Source organism: Melanotaenia boesemani, chromosome 8 (genome assembly GCF_017639745.1).
Source record: "Melanotaenia boesemani isolate fMelBoe1 chromosome 8, fMelBoe1.pri, whole genome shotgun sequence".
Lineage (NCBI taxonomy): Eukaryota > Metazoa > Chordata > Actinopteri > Atheriniformes > Melanotaeniidae > Melanotaenia > Melanotaenia boesemani.
The window spans coordinates 20,009,129-20,024,327 of NC_055689.1; the positions used below are offsets into that span (position 1 = coordinate 20,009,129).

At 39.3% G+C, this 15,199-nt stretch overlaps 1 protein-coding gene across 13 annotated transcripts in view; it reads right to left on the bottom strand.

The window, feature by feature from the left end:
- Window positions 1-15,199, bottom strand: part of LOC121644435 (adhesion G protein-coupled receptor L2-like) — a 92,729-nt gene that overhangs the window by 56,350 nt on the left and 21,180 nt on the right. For all 13 annotated transcript variants that reach the window (XM_041992343.1, XM_041992332.1, XM_041992345.1 and 10 more), the window contains exon 2: window positions 14,464-14,674. In XM_041992343.1, the coding sequence (XP_041848277.1) occupies window positions 14,464-14,536 (73 nt within the window). In that variant the 5' untranslated portion in view covers window positions 14,537-14,674. The remainder of the gene's footprint in view (window positions 1-14,463; window positions 14,675-15,199) is intronic.

Here is a 15,199-nt window from a genome sequence, read left to right on the forward strand (position 1 = left end):
GTTCAACTTTGCAGGAGTTGAAGATTGCGACAGAAGGCCACCAGCTGCAGGGAAAATGGTGTCAAGAAAACTGCAGGACAAAATCTATAGCACAAACCTGGTGTAAGTGTGGAGAGAACAGAGTGCTCTTGCTGTAGCAGTGCCTTGTTTTGACATTAAATTACAAAATCAGTAAGGAACCTGTAAGCTTGATATACACCATCTAGTCAAATCACCATGGTAACCACTTTGACTTAGCGATAATTGGCTCTGATCCTCATTCCTGCCCTTGTTGACATGAGGCCTTATCATGCATTCTGGTCAGTGAGTGACTGTGTGGAAAGTAGCTTTTCAGATTCCTCCCCCTGACCTGCCTGCTAAGCCGTCTATTGAGCTCAAGAGAGCAAAGCAAGGCCGAGACTGCGGCTCAATATGTTGCATTCTGGGAATTTTTTTTCCTTTTTTTCCCCACTTGACAGCCTATAATTCACTGGTGACAATCCCCCTCATAATACATATTTTGTTTTCTATCAACACCCTTGAAATTGTAAGTGGCACTGTGGCTCAGATGGGTGCATCTGAAACCATCCACAGAGTTACACTCTGTGGCGTTTAAAGCCCTGGAGATAAAACGAAAAGATAATGGAGGTTTGGTGTTGAAATATTGCCATTTGGCAACTGCGAGTTGCAGACTGTAACACAAATGTTCAGGTTCATCTTTGCTGCTCGGTGTGTCAGCTATCAAGAGTCAGTCATGACCAACCTTTAACTCTTCAAGCTGCACACCAGGACATCAGACAGTGGGAGAAAAAAACTGAAGGAATGTTCGATCAAAAGAGAGAGGGAAAAAAATAAAGTGGACCACTTTTTGGAGGGTAGGGAAAGTGACGAGGGCTGGTACGGACAGAGAGTGAAGGCGGTGGTTGATGCTTGTCATCCCCCATTAAGGTTCCTTTGATTGGCCTTTGTGGTCCTGGAAACGGCAAACAGCTGCATGCAAATGGCCCTGTTTCCCTGAGGCTGGCCCCCATTGTTCTGAGCTTCGGTTTGACAGGGACGCTTTCTTTTGCACCATAAAGGAGGGTGTAGCCTTTAGTCAAATAAGAGTGTCCCCAGCGTGGTCACAGCAGGAGAACTTCAAGATTGTTTGTCTTTTTATGTTGTATCATTCCCTATGCTACTGGTAGCCAACATCTCTGGAAGAAAGAGTAAATCTCAGAGTCAAGCTTTTCCTTCAGCAGTGGGAGATGCCTCCATAATCCAATATCCGAAGTGACGAAGTGGTCATACCGCAGGTTTTACTCTGCTGGATTAAAGATTTTGAACAGAAATTTGTAGAGTGGGCCAAAAATATTAAAAATAAAATTAATTTCTCTACAAGTATGGACCAAAGCCTCATCAATGTTTTTGCTTCTTTTATTCTTTTATTTATTTATTTTTTCCAGGTTCACTGTTCTTTCTTTCTTAGCTGTTCAGTGAAAGTTTCTAATTAATGGCCAATAAGAGAAAATGGGCTTAAAAACTAAAAAATCAAGAGACCACTGACTTATTTATTTTATCACAGACATGTGATAACTGTGTGTGCAAATGTCTCCAAACTAGATAAGTTACACCAGGCTGACAAAAAAAAAAAAAAAAAAAAAAATTAAAAATTAAAAAACACAAAAAAACACAAAAACGTCTATTTCCGAAGTTTTGATTCATAAGGCGTCTTAAGATGCTGCTCAAAATGTTCCCAAATGCAGAAAATGACCAGCACACAATTGTGAGAGGCACACAGAAGAGAGGTGGGAGATTAGAAAGGAGATTTGGGATTTGCAAAGTAACACCTGCTTTTCAAATACAGATGACACCCCAAGAAGTCTTCGCTAAGCCTCAACAGTTCATATTTCATTTCAACTGTCGAAATGCGGCAAAACAGTGAAAATCAAGTTGGACATATGGCACCATTTCCCATGGCACTTTAGTCCCCGCTCTGGTCTACCTTGCTGGGAATTGTTTCTAAAGACAGTGTCAGACAAGACCACAAACCCCGGGGCTACACCAGCCTTTCCCAGACGGCTGCTATAAGACACTCTTGATTCCCATATCAGAATTCTAAAATAGCAACTGGCAATATAGGATCGAGTCCATTTGTGGTTAGATGAAGCACTCTAAATCGTATCCCTTTTCTCTTTGATGAGATGTGAATTCTGTATTGCAAGTTCAAATTCCAAAACCACAATTTGTTTTCATGACCACTGCCTTTTCTCCAATTCATTCCTTACATGTTTTCTTAGTTAAAAAGAAAAAGAAGTATAGGACGAAAGAATGACATATTCCATGCTGACACGTCTGGTTGAGAGGGTTTAAAGAGAAGGATTGTCATATCGCTGAGGTTAAGTGTGACAGATCCTGCAGCTGCCTTTTGACTCCTCAGGTGGGTCCATTTATAGAAAGCTAGATACTATCACACCAGATGGAGGCATTTAATATTTTCTCTGTCAGGTGAGCAGTAACACTTCAAACATCAAATATTGGTATTTTTCAACCTGAGTCTTGCTGATGTTGACAATTCAAAAATCTGCTAATTTAAAAGACTAGGGAAGATACGCTGAAAAAGCATAGCATATGAATGCTAGCTTTTTAAAATAATAAATGTTTTTAATCATTTTAAGAAATTCTCTACACAAGTATTGACAACACTTTCTGGTGAAGCTCCGATTTGGCTCTAACACTAGCAGTTCATTTGTTTAATTAGCTTAAAGATGGAAAACATATTAAGCAAACACTCTTGCTCAGTCCAAGGCTAACTAAATCAGCCCATCTACACTTCAAGGCAAAAGAAAAAGCAATATGAAGTCAGAAGGTTAGACACTAAAGAAGCAATTCTTGGCCAGTGCTGAATATTATTTGTTTAATCCATACAAGAAAATTACATTCTGTGGGTTTAAGAGACTTATTTCCTGGATTTTTTTATTTATTTCTGTGAGGATGCAGAGTAAAAAGAGACTTTGTGAAGTGGATGAACCTGGCCAACAAATGAGCCGCATTCAAGCCTTGTTGCTACAATCACAGCTGCAGAACACATGACTGCATGTCAACCCCTGACTTGCAATTTGGAGTTGGAGATATGTGGATGTGTTTTCTGATGATGACACTGGTGAGATTCACCTTTTTGTGGAAAAAAATAAAGATGTCAAAATGTTGACAGAAGCGCACCAAATAATGTCCTGCCAATCTCATGTGGGTAAATTCTGTAAAAACATCAATTCAAAGAGAAAGTTCACAGCAAGTAAAAAGATCCTGAAATGAACCAAAACAAAGGGGCTAAACTAAGGACCTGTTTTCACGACGTTTCCAACAACACTTCCAACGTGTGCAGTACATCCTCATCAGACCTAAAGACATAACAACTGTTTGTGAAGTGTATCGGTTATCTAGTGCATAGACCAAAATAACTTTAAAAGGTTCAGCTGCACAAACAGGACATCTGCCGGAGATCTGCCATTGTTGTTTTGTCATGCTGTTTGAGGGTGTAAACAGGGACTGACTGCGCAAAAGCAAGATGACGTAACAGATTTCATTGTTGCCAAAAGATTCCAATTTGTGTTGACACGGACAGGATTCGCCTTGCATTTTAAGAAAAATTTTACTAGGAAGCCCGTTTCAAACAATTGTGGCTCAGTCGATCCAAAACTCTGTTACCGTGTAAACGAGAGACCAAAACTTAACAAAACATTGTGTCGTCATGTAAATGGAGCCTGAAAGTCCCAAAGAGGTCTCAAACTGAGGTCTTCAGCTCCTATATCCCAGCGTTCCTTGGATTTGGTGGGGGGTTTTACGGTGGAAATGCTTTGGCTGCAGAAACAGTGATATGGTCATCTCTGACAGCAGTGACAATGAGGCCATTTAGGCTGGAGGACTTGATCTCTTCCATCTGGAAGAAAACATGTTTGAAAGATGTCTAAAAAGCTTAAATTCACTTAATTTTTTTTTCAGAGTCGTGATGATTTGCATCTCAAAAAAATTTAAGTTTGCAATAGAACGAAAGACCAGTAAGACAATAAAACCAAACCAGAAAAACAAAGCAATTTGCAGTTAAATATTCTGTTAAATATTCTTCTAACAACATCTAACAACATGAAATATTTGAAATGCACAGAGGAAGTCATTTTTAAGTTGTGTGGTTTACATTGTGTGGTATTACACAACACAGAAAATGTTTTGGTTTTGCTGCAAGTGATGCAGAGTGGACATGGTGGATTATTCTGGCCCTGCAAAACAGCCGGCTCAGCTGCAGAAGACTGCAGATGAAGAATTTCTCCCATGGGGTCAGAAACTGAAGAAAAAATACCATAAAGGGGAGGCTATGATAACTATGTCTTAATTTGGCTGCTAACATTCAAGGTTTTCTCCTCTCCATCAATTGATAGCATGATCTCTGACCCTGTGCGTGCACATCAAAGAAAACATGATGGAAAGAAGGGAGTATCATTACATTACTAAGACACATAATCCTTTAAATGCAAAAAAAAGGGAGGTTAATGCTTATCAGAAGTCACGACAAGCATAATTCTGTAGAAGATGTTGTGAGCTGCAATATCTTGTTTTGTCTTGTCCATTAGCACATTCATCAGAACTAAGGAGAGCATAAATCAACACCTTTTTATAATCTACTGAGCAAACAGCCCCTTCATAAAAAATTAAATAACTATCACAGAGGCTAAACATTTAAAAGAAATAAATGTTTGGCTCAGAAGATGAAAACCTTCTATATGCTCTCAGGAGAGCACCTCTGTGACAGAATTGGTTCATTGCTTGTTCAATATCCAACATATTGTTGCATCTCTTCAGGGAAGTTGATGAAACACACAGAAAGAGGTGAGTTAAAGTAACTCTCTCGAGTGCAGCAGGGTTATAGTTTCACAGGTTTGATCTACCCTGAGTGATGCCTAACTCCCCTTGAAGCCCATATTTTACCCTTGCACTTAAGCCCCAGCTGGATTTTCCACGCAAGAAACATCTCTGAATAAGTCAGGTGCTTCCCAGAGGATAAAGAGGAAAAAAGAGGAGGATGAAGCAGAGAAAGAGGAGGAGGAGGATGTGAGTTAGTCTCTGTCACATGCTCATGTCTCTGTTCTTGTTTACTGGGGCAGAGTTCCTCTCATTGGCCCCCATGTCCTTTCACCCAGGCCTGCCTGTACAAAGCACAGACAGGGCATCGGGATAAGATGAAACTGGAACATGAATTACATGAATAATGAACCACAAGATGACAACTAGGGGGTAAAGATCAGGGCCTCAACATGATAATGGAAAGACTATTTTGATAAGAAGTACAAACTTAATCTTGATCGCAGATGCAGAGCCTGCAGTGGTCTGTAACACAGTCACACCAGCACTTCCACTGGTCAAAGTTTGGTACTTTCCTGTTCATGAGCAAACCCATGTGTTGCAAAGTGCCAGCTGTATTTTTATTTAAGCAGATGTGCAATGGCAGTACTGGTTCATTCAATTATGTTTCTGTGTTTCACCCGAACAAAATATTTTTTTTCTGGCTCATGTTTGCACAAAAGCAAACAACAAAAATCATAATTGTTTTGTTTTGCTTCTACTATTTTAACATATGTTTTTAATCTAATATACATTTCACTGCACATTAAAATACAGATTTTAATGCAATCAAGGCAGAGTCTGTGCTGACTTAGATTAAAAAGTGATTTTTATCAGCAATGTCTTCAGGACACATCCTGAGCTCCTGCTCACAGTGTTCTTCCTGCAGGAGCCCTTTTGCAGACTCCGCAGCAACCTAATTTAAAAAATGTGTTGGTCATGCCAGTGCAATCCCTTTTTGTGACATTTCATCTGCTGCATGCATACTCTAAACAAAGACAAGTAATCACAATGTTTAGGAATACGTAGGACAGGTTGAGGGTTGTGTTTAGAATCAATATCATGAAAGGTTACAATAGTTAGATTGTAGTAAAAACACAATGTTGCTAAGATCCCATTAAGGTACTGATGGGGAGGTTGGATGTTCAAGGTCCAGCACCACTGTTGGGAAAAGTCCTTGACTATCTACTTTAGATGCCCTGTATCATGGCTGACCCTGTGCTCTGACCCCAGCTTGTTATGAAGCTCAGAACATAAACATCCAAAAATACAATTTCTGTTTTTTCTGCTGCTCTTGCTTGATCATTTACCATTTCTCATGGCATTTGGTCATTTTATAAGTGATCGATCGGCACATAGATACTGTACAGAGACCTTTCTGCAGTTCTGTTTGGAGTCTCACAGAGATTTACCAGAAAAGTCAATGAAAAAAAGCACATTCCTTGGCAATAACCCCCTGCTATCTCTGCAGCACTGACCACTTTGATTGACTTGAGCGTGATGACCTTGCTCTATTCCCTTCCACCAGCATTCCGGTCAATGCAAGCAGAAAACAGGAGCGCTGATAACAGATGCCTAGATGGGGAGATCTAGATGACAGACAGCTTCCTGCTCCTCATCTTCGATGAGACCATTGTGCCGTGCACGTTCAATGAGGGTATACGCTACAAGAGGTCAATACTGATAGTGTAAGGCAAACAAGAACGTTCTTTGTGCTTGGCTGTTTCGCTGACTTTTTCTCTTGCTCCGTACTTATTCAATTTCCTGCACGGCAGGAGAGAGGTTCCTTATCTGAGACTGTTTATACCTGCAAATCGGCTGGTGGCCTTTTGTTTGCAGGTGACCCGCCCTGAGGTGACATTTAATTCCTAGACAAAAAAATGTGTGGTCATACTCTATGGCCCTGGCTCTCAGTCTGAGGAGATTACTAAACCAGTGAATACAACAGAGCTACATTCATGGCCAGTAGTATGAGCTAGCCAGCAGACATGGAGAGAAAGAAACTTAACACACATCATTACACCGACTCACATCATATATGACCATCAGCCATGCAAGACCTAGCGAATCAGAAACCAGAGCATGTTGAATCACAGTGTAACTAGTTCCTTCTTATTTTTGTTTGCCATTTTCTCCACCTGAAAATGTGAAAACACAGAAACAGTACATTTCTGTAAAACTTGCCAAATCCAATACAGTTTTTTTTATTGTTTGCCATTTTTCCCCACTGTCTACATTATTTTTTACCCTAGCATTTACAGTGTAAATCATAACCATCCGTAGCTAGAATGTGAGATCTGAGCTGTTATGGTATTTGCAATAGGGAGCAGAGACAACAGGTAGAGACAAATGCATCACTTTGGAGCAATTTTCACAAAGAGTAAACAGAAATGTCATGTTTTTTTTTTTTACAAACAGTTAGCTGCTTTTCGTCCAAATGGCATTTGTGTTCTTTTACACACTTTATGCATTGCTCCCCTTTGACAAATTACTGCTTCAAATATATGTCAGGATAAAAGACAAAACAGCTGGAGAAGCAGCACTTACATAAATACTGCTGCAGGTATTCAGAGCAGCAACCTGCTTTGATTGCCTTAGCACAAAAATGTTATGTTACCTGCTTTTGTTTTTGCATGTTTGCTTAGCTTGTGTGCTTTCTGTTCAAATAAATTAGTTCTAACATGCCTCTGAGCTACTCAAAACTATTGTGAACATTAAGACACAATAAAATCCGACAGGTTCTTGTTGCTTTCATAATTACTTTTTATTCTGCACCAAAGCTGATTTATAGTGTTGGCAAACACTTCCCAAATAGACAATGAAAAGGCAAAAACTCTGCCGTTTTCTATAGTGTAGTCTTGATTTTATTTGAAACCTCTCTGCTTCCTCTCAAGATTAGATGCATTGCTTTGTTATGACAGCTGAACCCTCCTGTGAAACAGCACCTTACTGCGAGCAAATCTGAAAGTTTAGAATCTGAGGCGAACTACTTTGTGGTTGTAAGCCGGACTCATCTGTTATTTGATTTAGGCTGCTGGAAGAAAAAGAAAAAGAACATGCAGAGAGCATTTAGGAAAAAGTGAGGTATGCATGTGTTTCAGTATTTTTACAACTTTTACAACTGCGTGAATCGTGCAGCTCGGAGATGCTGCAAGCAAGCGAGATTTAGGGCATCCTCAACAAATAAAATCAAACTGCCAGACAACCGCTGCTCTTAGACCATTAAATTAAGTGCTTGTTCATCAGCTTACCATATAACTGAAACTTTTACAATCTTGTCTGAACACAAAGTAATGGACAATGGTCTGTTCTGGAGGAAACACTCAAGTGTTGGATGGAAACATTTCTTGCTGCTTTTGCCTTACCAAAAAACGCACTCAGGAAATCGCTGTTGCAATAAATCTAGGATGACCCCATCGAGGGTGATATTGTATTTCATTTCCTCCGAGTGAAATCCTGATCCTAGAGATTCATGTGGGTCTGGCTCATTTCAATTTCATGTTCTCTTATGATTCAAAACTTTCCAGGTTATTATTAAAAGAGCATATTGTAGTGCAATGTCATACAGAAATATGCCTAGTGCATCGCTCAGACACCCAAAAGCTGCAGCAGCAGCAGCCAGGGATAGTGGCAAACAGCTGACAAAACTGTATTAGCAGTTTAGAAAAAAAAGAGAAAAGAGATGATTTTTTCCATCTCTATGTGGCTCCCAATCTTCAGGAAAGTCCACTCAGTCCTAATGATGAACCCCTGCCTTATTTCCTGGAATACTTCCAGTTGGGCAGAATTTCAATGAAAGACTTATATATCACATTTCCCCCCCTTCCTCTGTGCTTGTTCTCACCACACAGATTGACCAGTCATCTGTGAATCTCCCACGGTTTAGCAGATAATTCATGATCGCCCTACCATGGACCCGCAGCATTCGATATGAATTATAAAATGGCAAGCCAAGCATATCAATGGATGACAGACTGGATGTGTATGGCCCGGGGCCATAGAGGAGTTAGAGCACAAAAGCCTCCCCCATTCAGTTAACCCCAGGACTGGAAATACCAGTGTGGCACGAGGGAGGCTCCTCTATCAGCACAATGTATGGCACTGCTTGAGACAAATGTTGTGCCGAGACGTAGCGTTAACCTTTGCAACCTTTCAAGGAGAAGCACAGGCATGACGTTGTGTACGACAGAGGAATTTCTTGCAGTCAAAAAAATCTCCCTTATTGAGAGGGATACAGTGTGTTATGCAGCGCAGCGGGAGCTGGAAACCAGTAGTAACGTCACAAAACACGTTCCCAGAAATCTAGTGCATTTTCTTCCTTAGTTCTTTATACTGATTACAGCTTCAAGGAAAAAAAAGAAAGAAAAAGAAAATACATAAGAAAACTGATTAAAATCTCCCTTCACTCTCTTTGTTCATGCTAGAACATTCTCAACAGGACGTTAACAAACACTGCCTCTGCCCTGATCCCAATCTCTACAGCGATGTGATTCAGCTACAAAACACAAACCCCTTAATCTTTTACATTAGACTTCTTTGCTAAATTTAGACGTTCAGGTGTCAGCTTTCTTTTTGATAATAAAACACAAAATTGACTTTAAGATATAACCTCCTCTCACATCTGTCTTTCTTTACTTTAGTGACTCAGATAACAGTTCTCATTTAGTCAAAGCAGATATGCTGCCATGCACTTGCTCTGCATTTATGGTTGCTCCTTCTGAGTTTGGTCATTGTCTTTCATATCTTTAGACTCTGTGGCACAGTGGTCTGAAAGGTCTGCAACAAATCTAATACCTGCATGACCTACTTTGCTCTGGCAGAAACATCATTTTACAGATAGGTTATAAAATGGTAAAAGGATGTGGATGAAACAGTAAAAGTGAAGGAAGAGTCTGCAAAAAACAAAGACCTTTGAAACTAAAGTTTGATCAGCAAAAAGTTTAAACAAAATAATAAATGAGTTTAAAATAGACTATAATAAAATCTGTCAACGTTTTTAGACCATTATTGGTCACCCTTTCCTGCACTTTAATGCCTTTACATCTTTAATTACCTCTGCACAGAAGTTTTCATTGGCTGCTGTTCTAGCACAAGATTAAAATTTTCATCCTACACACAGGGGATCAAAAAAATTAAATAAAATAAAAAATGATGCACCCATGTAATCCTGCATTAGTGTTTTTTAATTTTATCTCCTCATCTCCTTATCTAAAGAATCTAAATCCAATATCTCTTGTGCTTTTAGTTCTGTTTTTGGATCCAACAAACTCCAGTGGGAAACACTGACTTCTCAGCTGCTAAGTGCTCCACTGTGTTCACCGGATAGCTGCTAACTGTACCTATTTGCTGTGTGGTGCTTAACAAGAAGTGCAAGATGCATTTATTCAAGGCTTTTTTTCTGCTTGCTGTAGATGAAAATGATGCTATGAGATTATTGAAAGTGTATTGAAAGTTATAAGGGCAGCTGAACATCGTGTTGAAACTAGTAAAGCTCGGAGATGAGCAGAGTTGCAGATTCAGGTGATGTTTTTTGAGTGGATTCACCGTGCATGTTCCCACTACCCTTTCACACTCATATGACACATTATTACCATAGAAATATGGATAATAGCTATGCACAGGCTTTTACTTTGCAGAATCTACTAAAACAATCTGAGGTTGAATACCCGCATTTGTAATTACCGTGGCCTGCAAACATTTGCACAAAATTTCTATTACTGAGTAGTTAAGTAAGTAGTAGATATGCTGAGGTTCAAAATGGATACATTTAAAGTTAAAATATTTCATTATACATTTTAAGACAAGTGCATTATTTATGTTTTTGCAGCTTATGAGTATAAAAAAATGGAGCACTCAGATCATTAAAAAAGGTCTCAGGTCTTAATGAGCTTGTTAAGGTAGAGGCTTCTTTACACTCTTCATTAGAAAGCCCAATTAATGCAGATTTCTCAGCTTAGATAATTCTTAAACTTTGTCTCAACAATCAGCAACCAGGGTCTTTTCTAGGCAGCTGCCTAGCACTCTGATAATTTAAGTAATTGATGCTCACAAAGTGGGAGACAGCTAAGAAATGTCTTCAGGTAACCATTTCATCATTAAATAATCTAATTAAGGAACAGTAGTTAACAGGAACACTAAAGGTCAAATTGAGATCTAAAATAAACAAAAACTTTTGAGAGAATTATTAGAACTTTACTTATTTTGACGGCAATGAGTAAAGATTTGTTTAGAAAAAAAAGTTGTATACTTGTATTAGAAAAATACCTATCCTACTGCTAAGCACATGGGTGCATTGATCATTTCCTTGGCTTGTGTTGAAGTCAGTAACACATTTAGCATTTCGGTAGAGAGGAGAATGAGTCCAGATAAATACCAGCAAATCCTGGAAGCAGACATCACACGTTTGAAAAAAAACAAAAAAAAAACAACTCAAGATAGGATGGCCTTTCCAACAGGAAAATGATCCTAACACACCTCAAAATTCACAATGGACTACCTCAGGGGGTAGACACTGATGGTTGTGCATTGGCCTTCTCAGTCCTCAGACCTAAACATTATAGAAAATCTGTGGGCAGACCTCAAAACAGCCATGCATCTAAGATTGGCCAAGACTCACAGAGATGAAAGTCTTTTGCAGAACGAATGAGCAAAAATCCCACAAAGAACTGAAAACTTAGCTGGTATATATAAAAAAAAAAATATATATATATATATATATTCATTCTCAGTACCGCTTGGTCCATTATGGGTTGCAGGTTAGCTGGAGCCGATCCCAGCATTAACAGGTGAAAGGCAGGGTACACCCTGGACAGCTCACCAGTCCATCGCAGGGCCAACACATAGGGGACAAACAACCACTCGCACACACACACACTCTTTTTTTTTCTTATTCTAAACCAGTAACAGATGGTAATAAATAAAGTAACCCTACTTAAAATATTGGAAAGATCTGCCATCTTCAACTTTCTGGCCTTTGGAAATGTACTTTTTCAAATGTTTAAAGGAAAAGAAATGTTGACCTCCCTTTTTATGCCATTAAGCGGTCAATTCTATTTGATTTTGCACAGACTTTGTCAAAACAGAGGCAAAACTGGTGTTCATTCTTCCAACTGGCTGGGAAAGTCGATACCAGGTGAGAGAAAAATCACTGATGGAAGCACAGATCATAAGCACCGGGATGCAGGCCCTTAGGGCCGGACAGGCTGAAGGTGAATGGCATGTGGATAGAATCAGATATTGTTTTCAGATGGACCCACACACACACGTTCCTTTATTGACGGATCGGCAAATATGCATTCTTGAGCCTGAGAGCCCTCACATCAACTGAAACCCAAGACCTGCACTTTCTGCATACCAAAGCAGTATTCCTCTTTAAGAAATTCAACAGGACTATTCAACTCTGTCTCTAAGCCAGAGCAAATCAGAGGGCTATTCTTCAGACTCTCTTCCTTATTACCCAAAATTGTTAATCAAAAAGAAGAAAAGCATCTCAGTTTGAAATATTTCTGAGGTAGCCTGCTCCATAGCAAGCCGTCTTCGTTAACAAATTGCACACCACAGCCAGACTTAAAATAAGAACGAAAGGGGGAAAAAAGGGCAAAAATAAAATTGAAAAGCAAGGCCCTAAAATAATGTGCTTCAACATTTATCTGTAATCAGTGCTTGGCACACAAGCATGTGATTTTGGGTTACTTTGTTTCCCTATACAATGGGCCTGAAAGGGAAGAAAGGAAATGATCATTAATGCAGACATACCAACATCAGTGGTTTTGATGGGCATATAACTGACGGGGTGTTTTGTCACAATACTTGTAATTACAGTCAAATGTATCAATCAGAGGTGAGGGAGGGAAGAAAGATAGTTCCAAGTAGGGGTTGGGGAAATATCAAATATACTCGATATATTTCGAGTTGTTCCATGTGCAATTTATAAAATGGCAATATTGCAGACATCGCATAAAAATAGTCATGGTTGTATTTTAAGCCCTCACCTGGGATTTTTCTCACTCGAAGCAGACAGACAACACACTCCCCTGCACATTCAGAAAACCCGCCTGAACGCATTTGTGTTGTTTCAGGAGAGCAAGGAAATACGCATGGAGACATGGAGTACGAGCATCAAGCTAGTTCCCAAGTGTTAAAAGATGGAAGCTGAATATGAAATTAAGCTGTAATACGCACCAGAAATGACTACAATGACGAGGAGATTCTGATTGTTTAGCTGTACACAATCCCACGATGAATATGCAGTTCTTAGTACACTGGCGTACCCCGGGAGCATTTAAAAATGCAGATATTTTTGTCTTGTTTGTTTTTAAAGTGGTTGACGCGACATGCACTGTCTGCCAATGGGAGAGTAGCTCACCTGTGTGTGCGTGTTGCGACTTGTAGAGACATAACATTATGTAATGACATGTCATCATAAAGAACATGTCTAGTTTTTAAAATAAAAGGAGAAAATATAAGCCTGTTCTAGAGGAAAGGTAACCTTTATTACTTCTGCTGTGATCAGGGGCAAAATAAAAAAAATTGTTATATGAATAATAATAACAATACAATAACTGATTTGAAAATAATGAAATATTAAAAAGTATGTAAAATAGTAATCGAGTAATGATAATAAAATAAATAAAATTAACTTGATGTTCTAGGTGAGGTGCTGTTAGGGAGTTTATGGCAGGGAAAGCACTGTTTTATTTTCATTTTTTAAAGCTTAAGAGTGCAGGGCCCCGCTTCAAAATAAAAGGTTTGCTAAATTTAACTTCATTGTATTTTCCCTTTTAAAAGAGCTAACTTCAATGCCAATGCTCCCTTTTTATGTATCATTTTGTTGAATTTGACATCAACATAATGTTTAAGAGAAGATTTCAAAACATTGACATATATATCGTATATCGCAATAAACCCCAAAAATATTACGATATTAGTTCAAGGCCATATCGCCCATCCATGCTGGCCACTTAAAACATTCTTATCAAACTGCATTAAAAATGCAGAAGTCCTTTACAAAGCCAGTACCTTAAAGTACACTTTGATAATCTCCTATAAATCTTGAAAAGCAGAGAAGGTGTAATTATGAAAATGTGAAGGGAATGACCTTTTTCAGCACTGGCATGAAAGCAAAGCCACATCTCAGTCTACAGCAGGGCTACTCACCTCAGACCTATGATGGCCACAATCCAGTAGTTTTTCCATGTATCATTGCTTCAACACACCTGACTCAAATCAATGAGACACTGTGCAGAACTTGAAAGGCTGTTAGATCCATTTAATTTGATTCTGGTTAAAGCAGCAATACATTGAAAACTTGCTGGATTGAGGCCCTCATAGGACTGAATTGAGTAACCCCTTTTCTACAGTTTCCTGTAATATTCAGTAAGTTCAGAATCATGTGTCCTAAACAACTCTTTGAAATTTCAAGGGTAAATACCACAGAATAAAACTTGGCAGCCTTGCCGCACAGCAGCTCTTCACTTCACGAAAGTGGCCACAACAATGTGCGCTAATTAATTCAACATATTCATAAGCTGAATAATAAGTAGTTTCTTAAAAGGTTGACAAGAACAGCATTAACACTACTTTCAGCAGTGCAACTCCATGGTAACTCACCTTGTGAACAGTGAATGCAGAAGAGAAGAAGAAGGCAACGAAACACTGGACACCTCCACAGTGCAGAGGCCATTGTGTTACTGTATGCCAGCGATCCAACGGAATAATGGTTGATAACAGTGGCTCAACGTGTTGCAGTGGGAGGAGAGAAAGCTGGAACAATTTCAGCGATCTGTAGTTCTGAGAGAAGCTTCACCACTCATCTTTTCATCTGGAAAAAGAAAAACGGAAAAAAGCTACATTAAAAAAAATGGAGGGAATGGATGGTTGTCATTATCATCATGAGTTTGGCCATTGCGGGGTTAATTCGTGCCTCTGTTTTCTACATGTGTGCCAATCAACAGTTCATGTGTGAGCTGCTTATGACATAGAGTCAAACAAATGTCAGAGCACCATGAAAACAAAACTCCTTCCTGTGGTTTGATCAAACAAACAAAATCATTTTTGAGAGCACAAGTTTCACGGAAACATCTAAACTTTTCTTCTCACATGTTTATGAGGGCACCAACATAAAAACAAAGCACATGGCATGCCTGCTGCTTGGCACTCACTTAGCACTCTGCAGCATGTTACAACTGAGTGTTTACACTGTTTCATTGTCCCACTCCTCTATGTTCCACCTTCCCCATTTACTCCTAGATCCCCGAGGGAAAAAAGCTTGTCGCTCCGGCAACACGTTCACACAGAACGCCATTAGAGACATGGGTGCTTTGAGAGCTACTTTTGTCTCTGTCCT